This window comes from Myxine glutinosa, chromosome 5, assembly GCF_964187855.1.
Source record: "Myxine glutinosa chromosome 5, kmMyxGlut1.1, whole genome shotgun sequence".
In the NCBI taxonomy this organism is placed as follows: Eukaryota; Metazoa; Chordata; class Myxini; order Myxiniformes; family Myxinidae; genus Myxine; species Myxine glutinosa.
In genome coordinates, this window is record NC_136265.1 from 103,319,758 (window position 1) to 103,345,972 (window position 26,215).

Below are 26,215 nucleotides of genomic sequence, written 5' to 3' on the forward strand. Positions count from 1 at the left end.
GGGAGAAGGTACCTTTCAAATTATGGAGAACTGGAGCAGTTTGCACAAGAAGAGTGGGCCAAGCTGCCAGTAGAGAGGTGTAGGAAGTACATTAATGGCTATAGGAAGCGCTTGACTGCAGGTATTTTGTCCAAAGTCTGTGCTACCAAATATTTAGTCTCAGGTGTCAATAATTTTGTCAATGCCATTTCTTTTTATTTTCTGATTTAAAAGGATATATTAAGTTCTGAATCAAAAACAAAGGTTCTGTAATGTTAACAGTGAAACAAAGAATTGTGGAGACCAAATACTTTTGTCAATTTCAACTTATTTTTGAGAAAATTGTGAGTTAATTGAAAAAAGTGCAAGGGTGCCAATATTTTTGGCCACGACTGTAGTTGTCAATTATGCTATATTTTTCAAAGATGGTGTGATTTTATGCTTTTTGTGACTTGTCTTTGCAGAGAAACAAATGAAACTGGTTTCTTGTTCCAACTGTTCCCAATTGTTCGACCTGGAAGTTTTCAATTCACACATGAATCGGACCATTTGTCAAGAAAATGACAAATTTAGCATCGTGTCTTACAACCGCAGTTGTAAAAGCTGTACAGAGACCCTCAACCATATCCAAGGAAGGGAGAGACCACACAAATGTTCTGTATGCGACGAATCATTTACCACATTATCATCTTTAAATCTTCATCAAAACTTACACATAGGTGAGAAGCTGGAGTTTTTGAGTTCTGGGGGAACTTCCTCACGCCTCCAAAAACCCGGAAATGGAGATAACAACAAACGTGAGAAGCCCTACAAGTGTTCTTTGTGTCCTAAAGCCTTTGCTCAATCGAAAAAGTTTAAGGAACATCAAAGAATGCATGCAGGTGAGAAGCCGTACAAGTGTTCTGTGTGCAACAAGGGTTTCCCTGTTATCTCGGAGTTACAAAAACATGAAAGAATCCATTCGGGTGAGAAGCCGTACAAGTGTTCTCTTTGCTGCAAGACGTTTGCTCGCTCATCAAGTTTACACGTTCATCAAAGAATACACACAGGAGAGAAGCCGTACAAGTGTTCTGTGTGTCTTAAGGCCTTTAGTCAATCAACAAATTTAAATATTCATAAAAGAACGCATACAGGAGAGAAGTCATACAAGTGCCCTGTGTGTCATAAAGCCTTTCGCCAATTGACACATTTACACCATCATAAAAAAATACATACGGGAGAGAAGCCCTACAAGTGTTCTGTGTGCCACAAGTCATTTGCCTACAAGACAACATTAAGAAAGCATCATAAATTACACACAGGAGACAAGCCCTACCAGTGTTCTGTGTGTCTTAAGGCATTTATTGAAAAAGCAATATTACGAGGGCATTATAAAACGCACACAGGAGAGAAGCCCTACAAGTGTTCTGTGTGTCTCAAGTCGTTTGCTGAAAGAGCAACATTAAGAAAGCATCATAAAACACACACTGGGGAAAAGCCCTACAAGTGTTCTGTGTGTCTCAAATCATTTGCTGAAAGATCAACATTGAAAAGGCATCATGAAACACACACGGGAGAGAAGCCGTACAAGTGTTCGGTGTGTTTTAAATCCTTTGGTCGATTACTTTCCTCAAAGATTCATCAAAGAACTCATACAAGACAACAGCCGTACAAGTGTTCTGTGTGCAACAAATCATTTACTGTGTTATCATCGTTCAAACTACATGAAGAAGTACACAGTGGAGGAAAGCCATACAAGTGTTCTGTTTGCAGCAAGGATTTTGCATTTTCGTCATCAATGAGAAGGCATCAGATCATTCATTCGGGTGAGAAGCCCCACAAATGTTCCGTTTGCAGCAAGGAATTTGTTTATTCAACACATTTGTATCGGCATCAAAGAATACACAATGGACAGAAGCCCTACAAATGTTCTGAGTGTCCTAAGGCCTTTAGTCTTTCACAAACTTTGAAGAATCATCAACGAATACATACAGGGGAGAAGCCATACAAGTGTTTTGAGTGCAACAAGGTTTTTGGCCAGTCCTCGCATTTCCATAAACACGAAAAGATACACAGTGGAAGAAGGCCATACAAGTGCTCGGTTTGCAGTAAGGATTTTCCAACTCCCTCATCAATTAAAAGACACGAAATAATTCACACAACAGAGAATCCCTGTAAGTGTTCTGTGTGCGGAAACTCGTTTGCTTGTTTATCAACGTTGTATAATCATCAAAAATTGCATTCGTCAGAGAGGCCCCACAAGTGTTTGGTATGCAGCAAGGCGTACACCACCTTGTCATCTTTCAAAGCTCATCAAAGAATACACACAGGTGAGAAGCCATACCAGTGTTCTGTGTGCACCAAGGAATTTGCAACTTCCTGGTCGATGAAAAGACATGAAAAAATTCACTCAGGTGACAAGAAAAGGGCATACGATGAGGAAGTGCAAACACATGGGAGTGGCTATTCTGAAAAAATCGCTATTATAAACATCATGTTGGAAGAACAACACCAATGTCAAGAACAGCAACAATAACGCAACAGAAAAAAGCGTTAACAGAGGAAGAAATGCAATGAAGAGAACAGGTTAAAGAGGAATAAAATGTGTGGTCACTAAGAAATGGAGAACTTCCACCAATGCCACAATGCATGGATACCAAGAGAAGGACTACCCAACAGACCTATGGAACTGCACCGCAGATGGAGGGCAGGCGGTGAATGCAGCCACACAAGAATGCGGTCACGCAGAAGGACTGGAGAAGCAAAAGGTGATGAGAACTTGAACACAACAACAGAAAGAAGAGAAATTGTGCAACAGGACTACAACTCATACAATGGCTCGATCCCAGAAGCCCAACGGTCTTGCATGAGTACAACATTAGGAAAGATGCAGACCCACCGTGGAGAGAGAACAAGTCCAGTTGAGTAATGCAGAATAAATGACAAAAACACAAACAGAAGGGATTAAAGTAAGAATGGCAGATGATAATAAAGTGAAAGAACAGCAGAGCGTAGAATAGGAAGAAAACTAGGATGATGAGTAGAGCAGGCAGAAGAAGTTGGCCAACAAAATAGAGGACATGAGATTAATACCACTCAGGGAAAGATCACGACACTTGAATCGAAAGAAAACAAATGGACAAAAGTACAACCCAGTAGAACCAAGCGAGCACTCAAAAAATATATGCCAAATTTGTCCCACTTGAAGCCCTTTTTTGTTCACGAGGCTCGTGAAAGAGCTGGAATACAGAATGGATCAGGACTCAACAGAACAAAAGGATTCATGGGAGGAGAGGGGGAAGCACACCAACGGCAGGGTTAAAGGATGAAATAGAGGGAGACTTGGACAAATAAGGATTGAGGGGTAGAGGAGGATGTATAGGCTGGACAAGATGGATAGAGAAGCAAACTCTCAGGAAAGAAGAACTGGAAATTTTGAATGGAATGGGGTGCGGGGAGGATCGGTTGCTGTTCATTGGAAGAGGGAAGACTAAGATTGAAGAAAATGCGGAAGTTGGTTCCACAGGCGGGGGAAAAAAGAGGAAATAAGGAGTGGAGGTAAGCATTGATTTAGGATTTTGGGAGTTTCACCAGAAGAGGGTTAATGGTGCTCTGCGTGTGCCCTGCAGAAACCTGGGGTTAACAAAGCATGGCAAGAGCAGATGCTGCAAGACCAGAAAGGCCAGAAAACAGAGAGACCACCGACCTATCTGTGATGGGAAAGTGATCGCCCTTAGTTTCTGAGTAAGGTGTGAGGCAGGGGCCCAGCCCAAAGGGGAGGGCAGTGCTCCATCAAGCTGTGGAAGAAGGCCTTGTAGGTGGATAGGAGTTCAGGTGTGCCAAGGAAGGACTTTGCGCGACAGAGAATGCCCAGTTGGGACTGGATTCGGAGGCCAATCTAGAAATGTGGTTTGCCCAAGTAAGATCATGGCTGATAGTGAGACCCACAAGTTTGAGTGGCTGAACATCTTCAAGAGTGTTGTTAAGAAAGTTGGGTTTGCCTGCAGATGGAGGGATAGGAAGCAAATGCAACCCCACAGGAGGAATTGGAGAAGCAAAAGGTCATGAGAACCTTGCCACACCAACAGAAAGAGAAGTTGTGCAGCAGGACTGGAACGTGTACCATGGCTCAACACCAGAAGCCCAATAGTAGTGCAAGAGTCAACATGAGGAGATTTTGAAGATCCACCCCTGGAGAGAAAAAACAAGTCCAGCCGGGTAAAACGAAATAACATAAATATGTGTATGTTTTTTGATGTTGAAGGCTCCATTCACGGACTATGTAGTCCTCATCGAGGCCAGGCCTTAAATAAAACTGCTGCATTGATAGAAAAGTAAAGAAAGAGAGAATAATTGTGGAGCTTTAAAAGGAGATTGGAGAGTTGAGAGGGGTTTTAGAGAGGGAGATGGGAAGAAATTGAGTTTTAGAAGCATTAATGAGAGGAAAGAGAGAGGATGTAATGGTGAGGAGTGAAAATTAGTATGAATAGTGCATGATGAAAAGTGCATGATGTTTGTTTACCATAAAGAGAGATTAAAGCCAGCCCAGTAGCTATAGTTTGAGTGAGACAGAAAGTAAGACCAGCAATCATGACACAGAGAGTTGTTATGGTGTTATGTTCTCTCTCCACGGGTAGTTCCGGGCATCACTTTAACGCTCCTAAGTCCAAACAGTAGTGCTACCCTGGGTGGTTGCTGTCTACAACCTACTACCAAAAAAAACGGGTCCAACTGGATGGGTGTTTTTTTGGAGACACCATCTCCTTCCTGGATGGCCGTTGGCTCCCGAAGGGAGCTCATCCACCTTTTAACAGGTATTGTTTTTAGTCCTGCAGGGTGTCACAGTCACCCTCCCCACTGGCAAGCCAGTGAGGGTAGTCAGTTTAGGCGCCGACTACCCGACCCTGCGGCAAGTAGCACTGGGTTACATGTTACCAGTGACAGTCAAGAGACTGACCTGACTGAAGCAATGATCCTTTCAGAGAGACAAGGTGTGAGATTTGTCAGAATTGAAAAATGTATTCCAAGGGTTTGACCATCTTCTGATTATGTGAAGGTCTGAAGAAAGGGAAGAGACTGTTGCCTGCCTATCTGAATGAGGGACGTCACGACAGAGGTTGGAGTAATCGGCAAATAAATGGAAGATTTTTCAGAGAGTCATGGAGCTCTTTGATGAAGCTTAGGAATCGGACAGGTAGAGTTTGCATGGCTATGGAAGACCAAAGTTCCAGGAGTTTCCAGGACAAAACGTTGTTTTCTTGGACTTCTTAATGCAAATGCTTTATGTAACAAGTGACATTGGAATAAAGCACAAGAATAAGAATGAAACCTTGTTTGTTTTCTGTTATTCCATATTCCATTGAGGTGAGTCACAGAACAATGTGTAGAGTGCATGTCATAGCTTGGCGATATCAATACACCTGTTTGGAATGCACCATGAAGAATATGCAGGCTACAGCTCCCCACATTTAACAGTGACTTGTCATCGTTCATTTCCATTTCAAGTTGTACACTTATGAAACTTCCAGTTGGCACTTGGGCCATCCATAGAAAAATGAACAAGATTTATTGGATTAAAGTCTTCCAAAACTGAATGAAATTCAGCGTACATGTCTTCAGCTGTGCAGTGTCCAACAAACTTGGAATCATAATACCTGGATTTAACTTCGTCATTTTCCCACAGTCTTATGGAATTAATTGATTGAAAACAAGCAAAGGAATTAATTGATTCCATGGAACGCAGTGTTGACGCAGAGATAGGTACGCACGCATTGCGTGCCCTACTTACCACCTGTGCCGCAGCAGCATGGCTGAGTACACATAACCCGCACAGAGGGGACATACTGCTTAAAAGTGATATGGACCATGTAAAAAAAACATAAAATGGTTTAAAAAAAATTATATTTTGCAGAAAAAAGGCAAAACTGCATAAAGTCAGTAAACCAAGCCCGTCTAAAACCATGTTTGGATTAGATTTGGGAAAACAGACGATAAATGTAAACAAAATACAGCTGAAGTGTAAAGACCTATCTTGCAGCCAAATAATTCCGTAATATGGGAGTTAGGCCAGCCATTTGCAATCATATGTGACATCATGCTTTGGCGCCTGTCGCATGACTGAAGTGCGCTTTCCCCCATATTCCCGATATCGAATGTCTTGTCACAGACCTTCACCTGGCCTCGTGAATGGACTCCTTCACAAGCTAATCTTGAGGGTTAACGTGCTTCAGCCACAAGGAATTAAAATAGCAAAGCTTTGACATTCTTAAAGTTCCCTTTTCCTTTACCTTTATATTCAACATCAACAGCGCGCAGACTACAAGTAGCTACTTCCTGCTTAATCGGGACTTTTCTGTTCGCATTGGCATAATGTATGAACAACCCAATGTCTTGTCGTAAAACGATTCAGTCACACTCTTCCACTCTATGTACGGAATGATGACCTTGTGGTGGAGCATTTATGATCTCTGGTACCGGTATCTTTTAAAAGACCTCGTAGGGCACCCTTTATTGTGTTAATGGCCATTTTGATTAGATTTTATTTCCTGTAGTGTGCGTTTTCGTTATATCGGATCGCGAGTGTGTTTCATTTATTTATTTCTCTGCTCATTTTCATATCCGTCTATCTTTCATCCAGGTATTCTCCATTTTCATCATCCTGTTTCTTTCTTATAATAAACTATTCCGTAAAAGCACGTTTCATGTGGTGACCCGTCATTGCAGATTTTGCACACGAGAAACCATTTTGGTGAGGCTTTAATGGTAAATCCGTGGAGGAGGTTATGATTGGTAACGTTCTCAGAGGCTGGTTCTCTTGAAAAGGGTGGTGGAATTAACAATTCTGACCAAGGGGCATGGCAGATTACTTATATTTATGTAATTTTCTCGATTTTCCAAGAGTTTCAAGGACTTCGACAATTTTTTCAGGACTTTCCAGTACAGGAAAATGCTTTTTCATTTTTCCAGGAATTTCAAGGACTCTGCAAAGCTTGAAAGGGGCCCTGACACTGCCTTGTGGCATTCCAGTCTTGACAGTGAGAGGAGACGAAAGGATTCTGTTTCAGAGCCGCATCTTTGGCTATAAGAGTAGAGGAAGTTGGTCAGCCAAGATAATTAATATTTTAAAACAAATTTTCCCACGATCCTGAATGGAAAAAAGCAAAGCACACACACAGCAATATGTGTTACCCTTTATTTGAAGCATTCATGAAAGGTCATGTATATAAACGTTTTTATAACAAGGTAATGGCAAAACAAACAATCATGCCAGTTGAAACACCCACAAAAGCCTCTAAGGGTAAATGTGATGGGGGTCAGAGAGGGCACCATCAATGCAGGGTAGAGATAGCTCGCCCAGCGAGGAAGCTGGAAAACCAGGAGATGAGCTGAGGCTGAATATCATACATTGGGAGCTTCACTAGTAACCTTTTGTGCAAGACTCTGTTTGCTGTCATGTCCAGTGCAACAACTCTACTTTATTTGAGGTGCTCGAGAACTGAAGACCATTAGTTGGCACCATAGACCAGGAGGTCACCAGTGGTCCTGACTTTGGGGAAGTCATATTGGTGTTCATTGAGAGGAATACAGGATTTGATGTGGGTTTAAAAACCTGTTTATTGATGAGAGACTCCATGACTTTGGCGATATTAGAGTTCAAGGTTAACAGTAATTGGAGGGATAAGACACGTCTCCCTTTTTCGAGATAGGGCAGACAAAGTCATGTGTCCAGGAAGCTGAGTAAATACCAGTACAGTTGGAGAGGTTGAAAAGTTATGAGAAAACGGGAGCAAGTTCGATAACCCAGTGTTTGAAGGCAAAAGCAGGAATGCTATCTGGGCCATTGGCTTTTTTTTGGATACAAGAGAAAGCAAACAGGGTCTGGCAAACTTTGCGAGTGGAAAATTTGATGACAGGTGTAAGGAAGTTGGATTTAGGAAAAGCAGTTCTTCTTGGAGTCTTCCAACATAAAGTTAGCTGAAAAAAAGGTAAAAGTGTTGACTTTGTATTGAGAAGAGCTGTAGATGGAGCCATCAATGGTGGTTGAGAGGAAGAAAAGATGACTCAGAAATTGGTGAAAGTGCACTTTGCCAAAAGCTGGAAAGGTATGCTTGCTGCTGTGGAGACAGGTACGCTGGGTAAAGGTGGATTTGGCTGCAGAGATGATGCACTTGCAATTAATATGTGCAGTCACAAAAAGCACTACCATGTGAAGGCAAAGCTTTCTAGGCTTTGAAGAAGTTCTTTTTTTTTCGGAGGAGACAGAGGAAGCACAACGATGGAAGAACAACTTGGGGGACGAGGCTTTTCCACATTTGAGTGAGTGGAGTATGAGAAAAAAGAAACCTAGATGGATGATTATTATTTCTCAAACCTGTCTCATTCCTAAATGCTTGGTCCATCTACTGTTCCCTTGTACCAACAACACTACTTTCCTCCGTACCTTCAATGGCCATCTCACCCCTCTCATGTCTGTCCCCATATATACAGATTGGGAATCTTGAGAAGTCCAGTTTGCAGAGGCTGTTTGCACACGATCATCAATTTCCCTTGACGACCATTGATGGTGTCAAACCCCTCCATGTGAGTGCCCTCCCTAACGTCATCCACTACATTCCTGGGCATCCTAACTCCACCCCTTCTCTGTATCCCTCCTATTCATGTCCCCCTTTATACATTTCCCTAAACCCACCCCATCATAGCCTCATGCCTACCATCTTCCCTCCTCACCCCATCTCCCATCTCCTCCCTCATCCTGCCTCCTTACATGTTCCTCACCCCTGCACTGCAACCTCCCATCATCCCCCCCTGACCCTCCCCCCACCTTCCCTTTCAGCTGCTTCCTGCTGCCCCACTCAGTTGTTGACAACCATCTCAGATCATCCTCCATCCAAAACCATGATCTTTTCTATCCTTCTTAACACTCTCCAAGCCCCATTCTTTCCAAATTTCCACTTTTTATTCCTGAGAGTTTACAGCTGTATCCATGTTGTTCAACCCCTGTTCAACCCTTGCCCTTATTCTTACCCAAATTCCTTATTCGACAAGTCTCCATCTATTTTGTCTCGCGTCCCTGCTGTTGGTGTATTTTGCTCTTCGCCTGCCTTCTCTGTCTAAGAAAACATCTTGTCATCGCTACTTCAGAATAATTTTCCCAGAAAACGTAGCAGTGGAGGCCAAAAAGTGCTCAGATTGCTCCACAGAGAATTAAGTATCCTACATCTTCCGGGGTCCGAACCCCCACATTGTATCGGCTTGGCTCTGCACACTGACATGTCCCTCCCCCCCCCCCCCCCACCTTCTACCCCATGCTTCTCAAAACCAATCGACAACAGTGCCTCTTCCCGAAGGAATTGTATTATGGAAGGAAGCTCAAAAGGTCTTATCAACTCTGCTTATGTTATATGTAGATAGCTCCTAAAGCATTTCATTTGCAGAACAAAGTATTAATAGAGTATGGAGTTTGCATATATCCAAGGTGCAAGCAAAGATTTATATCCGAGGAGGCCTCGGATAGGTTTTGGACCTCTGTTGTTGATGTGGTGCTGCGGTTCAGATAAGATCAACAAAATAACTTTTTTGTGTCTGCATTTCAAAAGGTCAAATATTGATGGAACCAGTGATTTCCCATGTCAAAAAGTGCCTTTTCCTCTTCCAAAAAAAAACCTAACTTCTTGCAGCACCGCAAAAACCGCAGCACCACATCAACAACAGAGGTCCAAAACCTATCCGAGGCCTCCTCGGATATAAATATTTGCTTGCACCTTGGATATATGCAAACTCCATACTCTATTAATACTTTGTTCTGCAAATGAAATGCTTTAGGAGCAAGATTCTTCTTGTCAATGAAAAAAGGAGCATTTGTTTGTGCATTTCAGATCATATCAAGTACCGTGCTCTCTCGAGCGTCGTTTCTGCCAACAGTTTCTTAGGCGAGGATTACAATCCTGGATGGGTCGCCATTCCGACACAGCAAGTCAGGGCAGAAATTTCTCATTTGTTCAAGGTGCAGTCGATAGCTCATCTCCTCTTCGCGAAGGAAATCAGACAATGCGTTGGTAGTGCATATTTTAATTTTTCACTTTATCTGTAAGTTATCTTGTATTTCCTGCTCTCTCTATTCTTAAATTAACTGACAAAGTATTTCACTCATTTAACAAGTTTTTAACAGAATCAGGTTTGATAGGTGATTCTTTTCCCTGAAAAAAAACAACAACTGGTTTTAGTTGTTTTGACCAAAAGAAGTTGAAGGATGCTGTCAATTTTATTCAACACTTTTGTATATTTTTGTGGGATAATCTTTGAACAGATAAAGGGTGTTGATTCAGATGGGTGGGCCCCCTATTAGCAGACATTTTCCTTGTTTATTGTGAGTTTTCATTCGTGCAGACGTTTGGTGAAGAAGAAGAAGTTAGGCTTAACGAAAGAAGTTAGGCTAAAAAGTTATCTCCTATATGTCATTTTTAGATGATATTTGTGTGGTTAACTCTAATTTATTTGATGAGCTGATTCACATGATTTACTCAGATGGTCTGATAGCAGATAAAAGTAGTCGTGATGTTGGTGTAGCTGCATATCTGTCTGTACGTGTTAGAGTTGGACAGAATGGTTTTAGTATGGGTGTACATCATGAAATTCACTATTTTTGTTTAATTAGGTCAGATTAGATCTCAGCTAATTCGATTTGCAAGAATTTGTTTGGTAATGGATGGTTTTGTGGTTTGTGCGAGATGATGTATTCCATCATGTTAGAGAGGGGTTATTCGGCTGATAGTTGGATCAGGTTATGTGAGAACGTTTTGAGACTTCATCATAACCTCTTGTTTAACTTTGTTTGGTTTTCGTCTTAAGAAGATCCCGTTGAATTGCACTCGTATATTGTGTAATAATTTGTTTTGGTTTAATTTACGGAATCCTCAAAACGTTAGTGCATCACAAAATTGCTGGAAGACCGGAACAGGAAGTTCATTGGGAATAGAGGGCCTGTGTAACGTTTTGGGTCATGTATGCATTCCTGCGTATATTGTGTGGCAGCAAGCTCAACACCCTGATTAACGAAACAAGGTATTCCTGGATCAACAAATAAACATGGCAGAAGTCTAAGTTGTGGTTAATTGTGTTACATATTTTGTGCTTTATTTATCTTTTACTCTTCCTTTATCTATATTTACACAGGAAGGTGAACTCTGACAAATTGTTTTTCTAAGGCTGACTTGGCCGCACCTGTATGGGTTTGAGGGTAGAGTAGCAGCCGATCCTCCTGATGACTCAATCTTTGCCTATTCAGGTTTATCCTGATGACTATAATGCAGTATTTGGTCTTTTATTTGATGCGGCTACATTCCGGGTTTTTTTTTCCGTGTGGGATTTAGTTCTCCGTTTGGAATAACAAATTCAATGAATTCCGTCCGTTTTCCGTAATTGTGGAAAATCACTGGCTCCATAATTGACCAACAGAAGGGTCAGGATCATCGGATTTCCTTTTCCTCGTCGGTTTCAAATCAATATTTTTCAGAAGAATGCAAGCGAGGACTTCCTAGAGCTGTATTGTGATTTGTTTCTTTCTTCAGAGGTGCTATTTGAAGTTGAGTTTGAATGGGATGTTTGTATTTTCAGATTTTGTTGTGGAAGTAAAGGTGGAGTCCAAGTTCATTGATGATTACTCCTCACTTGTCAAAGGTATGAAGAACAACAATAATAATAATAAAAACTAAATACAGTATCTGCGATCACAAAACTATCGCCAAGGGTAGGCCTCCCCTGCATATTTGGATGTTTGAGTTGGACAGAATGGTATTCCTGAGTAAGCAACAAATTGTCAAATGGTTTGCAGGTGAAGCTCATATGGGGACGATGGAAACTTTCCAGAGTTGTTTTCAGACTTCCCAAGATGCTTTGAGCAATGAGCATGTGAAGCAGGAACTACGTGCTTCTCCTCCCATGGAGTCCAGCCAAGCTGCTCAACTACTCGAGGGTAAGCCGAACCTCATAGAGAACACATCACACTGTCTTTATTTGTTTTCTTTGTTCTTTTACTGATTAAATGATTTCGTTCCAAATTCTGCAGAATAACAAATCCATTAAATTGTGGTCAACTAAGTGTCCTTGTTTATATTTATTAGACAGGTATATTGCTTGCCTATAATATACCCCAAAATCTTTCTGTACTTTGTAATTCTGGCCTTTACTCAGGATTGATCAGACACATGAAACCAACGTTTGAAAAGTCTCTGTTCCACTAATACACACTTTGGAAATAGCATTGGAAATAACAAATTAAATGAGATCACTGGGGCTTGACAGGTTTGAAAGACAAGCTTATGAAGATCGAAACAGGTGAAATGAAAGGTGTATTCAAGATTGTTGTGGTTTATTATTCTCCCCAAAATATTTTTTTGTCCTAATGGGTCAGGGATATCATCCACTAAACCATATCTCTTCTTAAAATTCCATAATTGTATCCCTTTAAGTTTTAATGATATTGTTGTGGTTTTGGAAAACCGCTAAGAAGTAATGACAACCACCATACAGGTCCCTTAGAATAGTTATTTCATAGCAGAACATTATCTTAGTCCCTTCCCCTTATATGAGTTAGTATGCCGTTATGCGTGGGAGATGAGAAAGCGAGGCCCTCCACTCATAAGAAGAAGCCAAGCAGATGAACAAAGATTGCATCCACAGTTATTGATTCAAAGTCTTGAAGGACAGGAGACAGGCCAAAGACCTCAAGGGTGGATGCCAGCAACAACATTTTGTGGACAGGGAACTTTTCAAATGCACCAAAGACCATTGGGTTATGCACCAGGTAAAAGTTCCTTCGAGAGGGCTTGTGGGGGCAGGGGAAGTGACACTCCACCAATCGGCAGCCCAGAAAACACCCTCAAACAGCCCTCCACCGTCGCCAGGGCCTGACAAAAAGGCCTTGCACACTTGATTCTCTCTCTTGGCTGGTCTCTCTCTGCTCCTTCTCGCTGCACGTGTGCACGACACTCTCTCTCAGGCCTCAGCACGTGTACTTTATTCATCAATCCCTCTGCTCCCTCTTCGTTGCACGTGCTCATCGGGCTCTCTGTACCCTGCATGTGGTCATCGGACACTGCACACGTTCATCGGACTCTCTGCTCTCTGCATGTGGTCATCGGACACTCTGCACATGTTCATCGGGCTTTCTGCACTCTGCACATGTGCATGACTTGGACTCTCTCTGCACATGCCTGCTTGCTTGCCCGTGTTCGTGCTGGGACTGCCTGCCCGTGTTCGTGCTGGGACCGCCTGCCCATGTTCGATCTGGTGACTGCCTCCTTGTGCTCATGTTGGGGACTGCCCTTTGCTGACGTGGTGCTCGTTGGTGAATCAAGACAACAAAGTCCTGGTAACATCATAACCATTTTGCTGACAGGATCCCGACGTTCGTTTTCCTCTCCCCCTCCTGGGATGTGTGCTGGGCGCCCTTTGTTGTGTTTATTCGTAGTGATCGTTGTAAGGCATAGAATAAGCTAAGTTTCTGCCTCTTGTCATTTTTTTCAAATAAATCGAATCGTTAAACGTTTCCATTCCGACTGTCGTCTAAATTGGCCATCTAAATTTCCATCCAGGAACAAAAGTGGTACACTGCCGGAGGGTACGTTCCCCGATTAGAACCTCTCCCTCCCACAGTTCTCTCGATGTCCCTGCTCTCAAATGTTGTGTTTGTGTCCTTCCCCCTCTCTCCCCATCTTGTCTACTGCTCCCCTTATTTTGTGTTTTATGTGTCGGTTTGACTTTTTGTGTGATTAATGTTAGCTCTTTCACGAGCCTCGATCTTCTATACAAAAAAAAAAAAAAATACATCTCATTCACAAAAACAATTCATACATCTTCCATAACTCGTATCAGATTTCTTTGACACATTCAAATTCATGTCAAGTCCATTATCTGACTTGGTATCAAATATTTAAAACTTTCCAAATCTTAAATCACATTTTTCAATTCAAGAAGAGATTGAACTCCTATCACAAAAGAGGATATATATCCTTATGATTATATGATCTCATTTGAGAAGTTTAAAAAAACAACTTCCCTCCAAAGATAATTTATATAATGAGTTAAATAAAAGTTATATAACTGATAAAGATTATACTCAAGCACAAAATGTTTGGAAGAAGTTTGATATAAAGAACCTTAGGGAATATCACGATTTGTATCTTAAAACTGATGTTCTTTTATTGGCTGATGTATTTGAAACTTTTAGAACAGTCTGTCGTAATATAAATTCCTATGGATTAGACCCCGCTCACTATTACACAGCCCCAGGATTGGCAGGTTTTGGAATTAATCGGTGATATAGATATGCTTTTGATGATAGACATGGCTAAAAGAGGAGGAATATCTCAAATATGTTCAAAGAGATATGCCAAAACAAACAACAAATATCTTCCCAACTATGATGCTAAAAAAGATAGTTCTTACTTGATGTATTACGATGTTAACAATTTGTATGGATGGGCTGTGTCTCAATATTTACCTTATGGAAAACTTAAATGAGTTAAAGAAAAATATTATTTAAAAGTTTTACAAAACATCGTTATATCTTCTCAAAAAGAATTCGATAAAGCTAAAGTTGGGTATTATTTTGAGGTTGATTTAAAATATCCAGAAGAACTCCACAACAAACACAACCTGACAAAGTCCAAGAAAAGAATGACTGTGGTTATCAACCATCATTTCTTACGAAAGGCAAACCAACAGAAAAAATATTTACTACATTATATAATAAAGGGAATTATGTTTTACATCAAAGGAACTTGAGACAATGTTGAAGTGCTGGTTTGAGAGTGAAGAAAATTCATAGAAATTTACATTTTAGACAAAGTCGTTGGGTAAAGACTGATATTGATTTTAATACAAAAAGGAGAACAGAGACAAAGACAGATTTTGAGAAAGACTTCTATACATTAATGAATAATGCTGTATTTGGAAAAACTATGGAAAATGATAGGAATAGACAGAATATAAGACTTGCTACATCTTGGAAACAAGCATCCAAATGAATCAATAAACCAAGTTTTCAAAGAGTAGAGGTGTTTTCGGAGAACTTCTGTGCTATTCATTTGAATAAAGAGAGTATTGAAATGGGTAAACCTATTGATGTAGGAACATCAATTCTTGACTTGTTAAAGTTGTTAATGTATGACTATTTCTACAACAACTTAAAGAAAAAATATGTGGATGGAGTTAATCTACTTTATATGGTTACACAGTTTTATTTTGAAAATAAATACAGAAGATATTGATAAGGATATATCTCAGGATGTTGATATTTATGATACAAGAAATTATAAATCGGATAATAAACTACTCTCTACAAAGAATAAAAAGGTTATTTGAAAGTTTAAAGATGAATTGGGTGGAAAGATAATGACTAAATTTGTGGGATTGAGAGCAAAGGCTTATTCTTATAAATACATTGATAATAATATTGAAAAGAGTGATAAAAGTTAAAGGGGGTAAAGAAAAATGTAATCAAAGAAGCAATAAACTTTGAACATTATTACAACTGTTTAACCTTTAAGAAAGAAGAGTATAGAAAAATGAATACAATAAGAAGTTATAAACATCAACTATATGCAGAAGAGGTAAATAAGAAAGCATTGGGGGCTTTTGATGATGAGAGATTTATTTTAGAGAATGGAATTGACAGCCTCCCTTATTGATATATTGATATTTAAAGGATAAGTATAAAAGATAAACATAAGAGTTAAGATATACATAAGAATTAATAAAAAAAGGGGATGGGGGTTTTTAACAGGCTATTGCCACGTTTTTGACTGGTATATAAATGATAGAACCAAGCAATAACCAAACTAAAGAATGGAGAAAATCACAGCCTTGGTATAAAACTGGAAAACATAACGAATGTGAAATATCAAATAAGTCTTCAAAATGATATGTGGCTCAGGAGGTGCTCAGACAAAAGCATTGAGAGGTTTATCATTTCATCTCTGCCCAACAAAGATATTTAAACCAAGAACCAAGTTCAAACATACTATTTATCAATATACTGAATGGTGATGAGTTCAATAATAAAACTAGAACGGGCACTCGGTAGAGCGCATACCTTCGCCGCAGCTACTGTTCTGTACTTGGCATGGGAGTGTAGGGAACAGAACAGTGAACAGTTTGGTGCTGATTTCATGCAAATCGGATAAGAATTGACCGAGTTATGACAAAAAACGCACATTTTGCAAGGTCGTGACCCCCCTGACCTTTGACCCGATTGCTCCCAAAATCTAATCAAATGTGTCCCGTATAATAACCAATCATCCCACCAAATTTCATGCAATTCGGTTGAATACTTTTTGAGTTATGCGAATAACATACACACACACACACACACAGACATACAAATAAATACACAGCGATCAAAACATAACCTTCCGCTTTTGCGAAGGTAATTAAGTTATTCCCTAAAATAGAACATAAACAAATATTCATTGGCTCTCTATATGAGTTCAAATAAAATATGGGTGTTTTAGAATCAACAAAGGGTTTGGGGATCTATTGAGGATTTAACCTTTGTTAATGGCTTAGATGGGGAAGGGAGAAATAGGGTTACAGAATAGGGTTTACAGTTTACAGAATAGAAAAAAAACAGATTTAAAAAAAGGGTTATGGGGTGTTGGTCAAATAGTTTTTCTATTAGAAATTGAGACAATGGGATAAAGTAAAAATAGAACTTAGGTGTAAGGGGGGGAGGGGTGGAGGAAGCGCCAAAATAGCGAAACGAGTGTCGCGAGTGAGCTATTTTGGTGATCATCTCAGAACCAACATTTTTCTACTACTCCCCTAAGTTGCTTCATCTCTATTTTTTCTGGAAATTGGAGAATCCAGAGCCCTGAAATTTGTTCTGGTTGTTTTGGTTTTTTTGCGATTAAATACAATTCCATTCTGAATTCAGCAGAATGTTCATTGAAGTTTGATCATTGTCGTGAGAGGCAAGGAGACATGTTTCAGACTGAACCTTTCATCGGAACGAGCCCTTTTGATCGTGTTCACTGGGGGATTAAGGTCCCCCTAGGTGACGGGTGGCCGATCGAGCTTTACACTCCAAGGCGGTCAATCAAACAATGGCGGATCTTGCTTATACGCGCGAGGGTGTAGTGGAGGGTAGGGAAGCTTGTAACCTGGATGGATTCCCCTGGGGCGTCCTCAAACCCACGAACGATTAAACAAGACAGGCACGGAATTAAAATGCAATAAATAAAGGGTTTAATAAAAGAAATGCAGGCAACAAGAAAAGCACGGTAAAACTAATTCCTAAATTGGGGTTCCCCCACACGGACTCGCAAAACAGCACGAGGGGACAAATACACTACTCACAATAAGTTAGGGATATTGGCAGGTGCTTCGGTGTGGTTGATTTTGTGTATTAATTATGTTGAAAAAAAGTTGTTGGTCCTAATTCTATGGTTATTAATGAGTGTGAAAAAACACAGCATTCTTGATTTCAATACCCTAACCCTAACCCTTAAAAAAAAAAAAAACTCACTCCCACAATATCCCTAACTTATTGTGAGTAGTGTAAATGAAAAATAAATGCATAGTGTTTGTGTGTACTCAGCTTTGAGTGGCCCTCAAACCCCGTCGGCCCTTGAACGGGTCCCCGGGTCCGTGCGTGGGAAAGCACGCCTTGGCGCGTAGTTCGTTCACCCCAGCCGCCAAACGTGAAGCGAACAGGCCCTCTTTCCTTCCTTGTCATCCACTCCACAAAGCACCGCGGTCTAGCCAACGCCCATGGCATGGCACACAGCCGTCACGAAGCCACGAACCAAGGGCGTCGGAGTGCACGAGCTGCAACCACCTGCCACAAATGTCGAAACAAAGAGAAAGAAAATGTGCGACTGCACGCTATCAAAGCCAGCCCGGAGAGAGGGGAAAATGTGTCTTCCCGCAATGAATGTCCCAAAGCAAGAGAGTCAAAACTGTGACTGCTCGTCGTCAAACCCCGGACCAAGAGGAAGAAAAATTGGTGGTCCTCAGCCTTTTTGTTCCCCGGTCTCGAACGTCATCTGATGACAGTCCGCGCACGCTCCAATCCAAGAGTCCATCGTAGCAGTCCATCGCCCTGACCAATCATCACCTCTCGGGGCGGTGCCCCACGGCCCTGCCTGCCTGGTGTTGCGATGACTCGGCTGGCGACACCAGCGGTTGCATTCAAATGTCTGAAAACGGTTGTTTGTTATGGGGTTTATTTAGTGCATGGCTGGTGTGGTGTGTGGCATAAGGAAAAAGGAAAAAAACTAACAGACGCGATTTAGGGAATTATTCTTATACCCAAACTAATCAACATAGCTCCACCCCTCGCCATGGAGACAAAAATACGACCTAACGGATTCCCGACTTAGTTACATGGAGGTTCTTCTTCTTGGTCGCGACATTCGGAGCACACTACCCTATACAATCCTACCTGGCCCTAAGGTATTTCATTGGTACCCCCCACAAATGTAATATTGTCCAGAATAATTGAATAATGTCTGATAATGTACTTTGGTTTTGCTCAAATCTAATTTGTGTGAAATAATTGTCAATTATGCTGTATTCTTAAAAGATGGTGTGATTTTTATGATGTTTTTTTATTTGTCTTTACAGAGAAACAAATGAAACCGGTTTCTTGTTCCAACTGTTCCCAGTTGTTCGACCAGGATGCTTTAAATCCACGCATGACTCGGAAGATTTGTCAAGAAAATGACACATTTAGCAGTGTGTCTTTCAACCACAGGTGTAAACGTTGTAGAGAGACCCTCAAGAATATCCAAGGAAGTGAGAGACCACACAAGTGTTCTGTGTGTGACGAATCATTTACCACATTATCATCTTTAAAACTTCATCAAAATTTACACACAGGTGAGAAGCCCTACAAGTGTTCTTTTTGTCCTAAAGCTTTTTCTCAATCAATTTTTTTTAATGAGCATGAAAGAATGCATGCAGGTGAGAAGCCGTACAAGTGTTTGTGTCCTAAAGCCTTTGCTCAATCGAAAAAGTTTAAGGAACATCAAAGAATGCATGTAGGTGAGAAGCCGTACAAGTGTTCTGTGTGCAACAAGGGTTTCCCTGTTATCTCGGAGTTACAAAAACATGAAAGAATCCATTCGGGCAAGAAGCCGTACAAGTGTTCTCTTTGCTGCAAGATGTTTGCTCGCTCATCAAATTTAGCCGTTCATCAAAGAATACACACAGGAGAGAAGCCCTACAAGTGTTCTGTGTGTCATAAGGCCTTTAGTCAATTAACAAATTTAAACAGTCATCAAAGAACGCATACAGGAGAGAAGTCATACAAGTGCTCCGTTTGTCATCAGGCCTTTAGTCAATTGGAACACGTTCACCATCACAAAAAAGTACATCTCGGAGAGAAGATCTACAAGTGTTCTGTGTGTCATAAGTCATTTGCTTACAGGACAACGTTAATAAAGCATCATAAATTACACACAGGAGAGAAGCCGTACAAGTGTTCTGTGTGTCTCAAGTCGTTTGCTGAAAGAGCAACTTTAATGAAGCATCATAAAACACACACAGGAGAGAAGCCCTACAAGTGTTCTGTGTGTCTTAAGTCGTTTGCTGAAAGAGCAACTTTAATGAAGCATCATAAAACACACACAGGAGAAAAGCCCTACAAGTGTTCTGTGTGTCTCAAATCATTTGCTGAAAGAGCAACATTGACAAGGCATCATAAAACACACACAGGAGAGAAGCCGTACAAGTGTTCGGTGTGTTTTAAAGGCTTCGTTCGATTACTTTCCTTAAAGATTCATCAAAGAAATCATACAGGAGAACAGCTGTACAAGTGTCCTGTGTGCGACAAGTCATTTACTGTGTTACCGTCTTTAAAACTCCATGAAAAACTACACAGTGGCGAAAGGCCATACAAGTGTTCTGCGTGCAGCAAATCATTTACTGTGTTATCATCTTTAAAACTACATGAAAAAGTACACAGTGGAGAAAGGCCGCACAAGTGTTCTGTTTGCAGCAAGGAATTTGCATTAGCTTCATCGTTCAGAAGGCATCAAATCATTCATACCGGTGAGAAGCCCTACAAATGTTCTGTTTGTGGTAAGGAATTTGTTTATTCCACACATTTGTATCGGCATCACAGAATACACACAGGCGAGAAGCCATACAAATGCTCTGTGTGCAACAAAGATTTTGCAACTTCCTCGTCAATGAAAAGACATGAAAGAATTCATACAGGTGACAAGAAAAGGACATACGATGAGGAAGTGCAAACATGTGGGAGTGGCTATTCCAAAAACGTCGCCGTTATAAACAACATGGAAGAAAAACACGAAGGTCAACGAAAGCAACAATAACCCAACAGAAAAAAACGTTAACATAGGAAGAAATGCAATTAAGAGAAGAACAAGTTAAGAGGCAATAAAATGTGTGATCACCAAGAGATGGAGAACTTTCACCAATGACACATTGCAATAAATCGACGTACATTTGGGATGAAAGTCCCACAATACAAACTTTCAAAGATAAGGAATACCCAACAGACTGTAATGGAACTGCACTGTGGATAGAGGATCAGGAGGCGAATGCAACCCCACAAGAGCAACTGGAGAAGCAAAAGGTAATGAGAACCTTGACACAACAACAGAAAAAAGAGAAGCTTTCCAAGAAAAGAAGCTTTGAGGACTGGAACTCATACTGTGGCTCGACACCAGAAGCCCAACAGTAGGGCCAGAGTATAACACAAGAAAGCAAGCAGAGATAGCAGACCCTCGCCAGGACTTGTTTTGTGTGGTGTATTTTGTGTAGCATATAAATGGAAGGATATACGAAATGAAAGGTCACTGATTGCAAATGAAAGGTCAAAATGGTCTAGTTGTGAAGGTCTAAAGGGTCTTCAACGGTCATAGGGATCTAAAGGGTGTAATTTAAGGTCTAAAGGGTCTTGATACATCTGGAAAAAAAAAACAAAAAAAAAAACCACCTTTAGAGGCCATTTTTCCCCGCAAGCGGGGGTTGGCCTTTTTCGGGAACTGTGGTTGTTGTTGTTTTTCGGTCCCCTTTTTGAAGCAATGTTTTACGGCCGGATGCCCTTCCTGACGCCAACCCTTTTTGCCGCCTTTAACGACAAGCAGGGAATTACCAGTGAACTGGTACTCAAATTTGCCGACCTCGGAAGGATGACAGGCTGAGTCAACCCCCCTGGCGTTATTTCAGCGATTGACCGGGATTCGAACCCAGGATCCTAGGATCCTAAGCCGGCACCCTAGCCGCTAGCCCAACACCAACACTGAAAAGGGTCGAAATCATAGAAGGAAGTTTGGGAAGTTTTAGGGGTTCTGAAGGGTGTAACTGGATATATATGGGATCTTCTTAAATGGTCTAACAGGATCTTAGGGTTCTAAAGGGTATAACAGCATCTATAGGGGACTACATTTTCTGAAAGTGTCTTAGTGTTTTAACGGGTCCTAGGGTTCAATAGTCTGGGATCCGAGGCCTGGAAATGTGTAAAAAAGTGATTTTGAAGTGACACCCCTGCTATAAAATGTTTGACCCCTAGATCATGTCTGTGGGGGTGTTAGCCACCAGAAAAGTGACATTAGCAAGGTAGTTTGGATTGCGCGAATTCTGTAAGGACGTTTTTTAACTTGGGGCGTCAACTGTAAAAAAGCAAGAAATTTAGGGGTAGGGGAAATTCAATTGACCATATATCCCATAATACAGGGGTGAGTGCAACAAATTACCACTCATTCTTTTTGTTATAAAGTTGGCTTTTATATGAAACATGATTCAACGTGATTGGACCATCCATGAGGTCAGCAGAGGTCAAAAGGTCATGGAAAGTGGGTTAAGCTGAAAATTTAGCTCCTTTATCAAATAATTCACATATGTATATGTCACAATATGTTCTTTGCATCCCTCTACTGTTTCTGGCCTATATTGATCGTAATAGTGATGGTTTACTGTGGTGGTTGATGCTTTTCATCTTTTGTGTGGTGCTAGTGATTATTATGCTACATTTGTTTCAGCAACTTGCTTCACTCTTGCTGATCTTTATGATTACCATCGACCTTCAGCCTCCCTAGCTTCCTTCTTGTCAATTATTATTTACCACTCAACCAACGACATATCGAAATTCCTGTGTGGAAGCACTGAATGACATATCGAAAGTGAAACCGGTAGCCATATTCCTTTTTCTGTCAGGAGCTGAATGGAATGCTGATTCCCGTCCAAAAACCGTAAAATAAGAGCGAAATATGAACTTAGAATAGTTAGATAAGAACATTATATAGTTAGGAATATTTTGTACATATTTTCCTGTCATTCAAGCAATTATCGGTTCACTAGCGTTCGAGAGAAAAGTCTTAGTAAATTTGACTAGTTTCCTCATTGATTATTTTCCACATGTTTTCCTGTCATTCAAGCAATTATCGGTTTACTAGCGTTCGAGAGAAAAGTATAGGTAAATTTGACTAGTTTCCTCATTGAATCTTGAAATGTTATAACGTTGTGAAATCATGATATTTACGAATCTAATATATTTCACAGTCGACCCTGATTTACTACACGTGATGGTGTTGATTGGTTTTGTGTGGCGTGGGGAATATGTTTCATTCTGGCCTGGCACCAGGTTCGCCCAAAGATTCGCCTGATGCGAATACAACATTATTAATTTTGTTCCATTTGTGGATTGTATGAAGTCTTAGAGTGTCTTTTTATTTCTTACAGGTGCTGACCCCTGGCATATAAAGATGGAACCTGTGGCTGTGATAGCTGGTAAAGGAAACAAACGCAAACTCTCTTCTAGTGTAAGTGACTATTCGAAATGTATCGTCTGCCAAAGTACAACAGATGATCAGGGACCTCTGTATAACCTGACGAAGAGAGGGTTCACAACATTCAAGAACGCGGTGGAAATAAGGAAGGATGACGTTTACAGCAGAGTGTGGGACGATCTGCAGAATCAGGACCAATTTCTTTCAAAAGGACCAATGTGTCACGAAAAATGCCGCAGTAGTTACACCCTCAAACGGACTTTGGACAATCTAGTATCCGCCAAATGGTTTAAAGCCGAGCAAGGAGAAACATCAGGTGAACGGGAGGGCAGGAGGAGTTTAACGGACTTTAAGGCAGTGTGTTTCCTGTGTGAAAGGGAACGCGATTCCAAAGGCGATAGGACATTAACTTTAGTCAGCACAGTTGACAGGCAGAAGTCAATCCATGATAAGGCAAAGGTGTTGAGGGATGAGGCGGTCCTTTTGAAAATTGAGGGCCATGGTGATTATTGTCTTGACCTCATAGCTAACGATTTCCGCTATCACTTGAGGTGTATGAACAATTTCATGAACAGACGATGTAAAGCTTCGGAACAGACATGTGACAGTAAAGGTGTCACTGAATATGACAAAGGCTTCCAAATGCTTGTTTCAGAAATTTCACCTGGACTTCTTATTAACAAGCATGTCTACCACCTTGGCCAGCTGACCAATAGATTTACGGAACTTCTCTCACAACAGGATGTAGTCAGTAAGAAACCCTACAGAACTGATAGGTTGAAAAAGCGATTGTTGAAGCACTTTGAGTCTGACATTCAGGTCATCACATTGAAGGGTAGAGATACGTTAATATGTGCATCTTCTTTGACCGTCAAAGAGCTCTGTGATGAAGTAGTCTCTCTGCAGACTGAATTAGATGAGTGTGAGCTTCTTCCAGATGACGAGGAAGAGGAGGTACTGCTCACAAACGTGTCAAACAGTTCATACCACGTGGCAAAACACTTGAGGGCTGAAGTGAAAAAATTCGGAAAGGTAGGGTGTGCAATCCCAGTCAGTGATGAAATTGAAATATCATATGAAGGTGCCTCTAGTCAAGTCCCGGTCGACTTGTACAATCACTTGGCATGGTTACTAACAGAGGGAGATGAGTGTCTCGGTGAAGATGGCAAAGTCGAGCTTACCAAAGATGATGAAGAGAAGGTACTGAATTTGGCACAGGACATTGTAGGATGTCTTAGCAGGCAGCCACTTCCCAAACACATCGGTGTTGCCCTACATATTCTGAAGCAAACACGTCGTAAAAACCTTGTGACAATGATTAACAAATTTGGACACTGCATCAGTTATCCCACTGCTCAGCGACACATCACAACAGCCGCCAATGATGTTTCTGAACGAGAAGAAAGGGAAGGGTTGTTCATTCCAACAAACATCACACCAGGACACTTTACCCACTACGCATTGGATAACTTAAACTTCCATTCAGAGACACAAGATGGTGGTAGTTTTGATGCTACAACAAATATAATTTATCAGTACACATTTGAGGGAGAAGGAAGTGGGGAGGTAGTGGGGGCAGTGCCCCTTAAGAAAACCAGGAAACTGACTATCAGTGAACCAGACAAATTCGTTCCAGTAAGTAGTAAACTGACACTGAAGGACAGAAGACAGGCTAGGTCATTACGTGATATTGAACTTCCTCATGATGACAAGGGGAAAGCCTGCTTTCTAGCTGACAAGAACATCGTTTGGTTCCTACTGAGGATGTATCCAACACAGTTGATGACGGGTGAAAACGACAAGGACACTGGTAGCCTGACATGGAGCAGCTTCTTTGAATACAGTTCTGGGCAACATACAGAGAAAACAAAGATTGGTTATGGACCATTGCTCCACAAAACCCAACCAACGCAGATGTAGTCCAGACCTCATTGGACTACTTTGTCTCCTTGAGTCTTAAGATGGGTCAGGCTAAGACGGTGGTGACTTGTGACCAGGCGATATATGACATAGTAAAGGGGTTGTTTAGGAAGGAATCGGAAAAGTACAAAGATGTTATTGTTCGACTTGGAGGATTCCATATTGCCCAGAACTTCTTGGGATCTATTGGATTTTTCATAATGGAGAGTGGCATAGAGGACATTCTGGTTTCTAGTGATATCTGTGGTCGAGGTACAGCCAATAAAGTCATGGCAGGAAAAGATTATTATAAGATGGTCCGTTATCATTCATGGTTGAGTGAGGCATTGTTCATGCTGAAGTGGGAGGCATTAGTAAGGGCATTTTATGAGATATTTCACAAATCTGTTAACTAAATTGTTACCAAAAAATTTATTCACCAATATGTTTGTAAAGGTGTGTAATAACATGTGTTAAAATGTTGAAGTTCAACTCCCGTGGGAAACCCAGAAAAAAAGCTGTTGAATTCGGGTACCGAAAAATTATTTTCGAGAATTTTTATTTTTTTTAATCGGCCCTTAAGTAACTTATGAGGGGTCAAATAAGGGTTTTTCATGATTCTGAGTTGATTGTTAACATTTATATTTTCACTTTTACATTTACACACAAAGTAGCTTTTATTTCACATACATATATAATACTCAAGAGTTATTTCTCATTCACAATGTCAGAAGTTTCAACAGTCATTGTCTATGTCTTCTTCAGACTCAACAACATCATGACTGCAGTTTCTGCATGTAATGCCATTACAGACTCCACAGGCCGAGATGCACGTGACCCCATTCTTCTTGCAGCTGCATCGCCGGTTGCTGCAATCTCCATGACAATTACAGCTCGCGAACTGCAATAGCTCCTCAGGAGCCGTGGGGTCCAGTGTTGGAACTGGCTCATACCCATGCACACCTATTGTCCATCCATAGTCACTGGGGTTCAGAGACATGCTCTGTAGAAGGCAGGCCTTTGTAAGCAGGCAAAGTTTCTAGTTCCTTCATGAGTTGACAGTACAGCCGTGCGCCCTTGGCATACTGATGATGGCCTGCAGCGGCAAAGATGTGAAGCATCTTGGTAACAATGCAGGACAGATGCCCATTGTGGTCTGCAAGTCGCTCGGTTCTGATAAAGACCTTGATCACATCTACCATGTGGTGGTACTCCACCCAGAGTGCAGGTGTTCTTCCTCCTTTTGCGAGTCGTTTGAAGGTTTCTTCAAACCTTTGCTCAAACACTGGCACTACTGGGTCTGAGTGTCTGGCTCCCATCTTCCCATCAGCCACCTTCTCCATGAAGGTCTTCATGTCACCACGCTCCTCCTCAGTGAAGGCAAGTTTCATGATGTGTTGATAGATGGCTGCATCGATGAGGAGGTGAACACGGATTGCCTTGTCAAAACATCCTCCATCCATGATGTGATTGGCTGTCGTACTTCCAGGATAGATCAACTGGATCACATCTAGTAGTCCAGAATCTTCCATGATGTTACCCATTGATCCAAGATAAGACTTCAGCAGGTGAAAACCACCCAACCTTGGAATGACAGGTAG

General features: G+C 41.1%; 1 protein-coding gene across 1 annotated transcript in view; it reads left to right on the forward strand.

The window, feature by feature from the left end:
• LOC137427310 (uncharacterized) overlaps positions 1-26,215 on the forward strand; it is a 60,121-nt gene that overhangs the window by 27,968 nt on the left and 5,938 nt on the right. The window contains exons 4-7 of the mRNA XM_068116720.2: positions 11,572-11,634; positions 11,789-11,929; positions 18,583-18,837; positions 22,669-22,748. Of these exons, the coding sequence (XP_067972821.2) occupies positions 11,572-11,634; positions 11,789-11,929; positions 18,583-18,837; positions 22,669-22,748 (539 nt within the window). The remainder of the gene's footprint in view (positions 1-11,571; positions 11,635-11,788; positions 11,930-18,582; positions 18,838-22,668; positions 22,749-26,215) is intronic.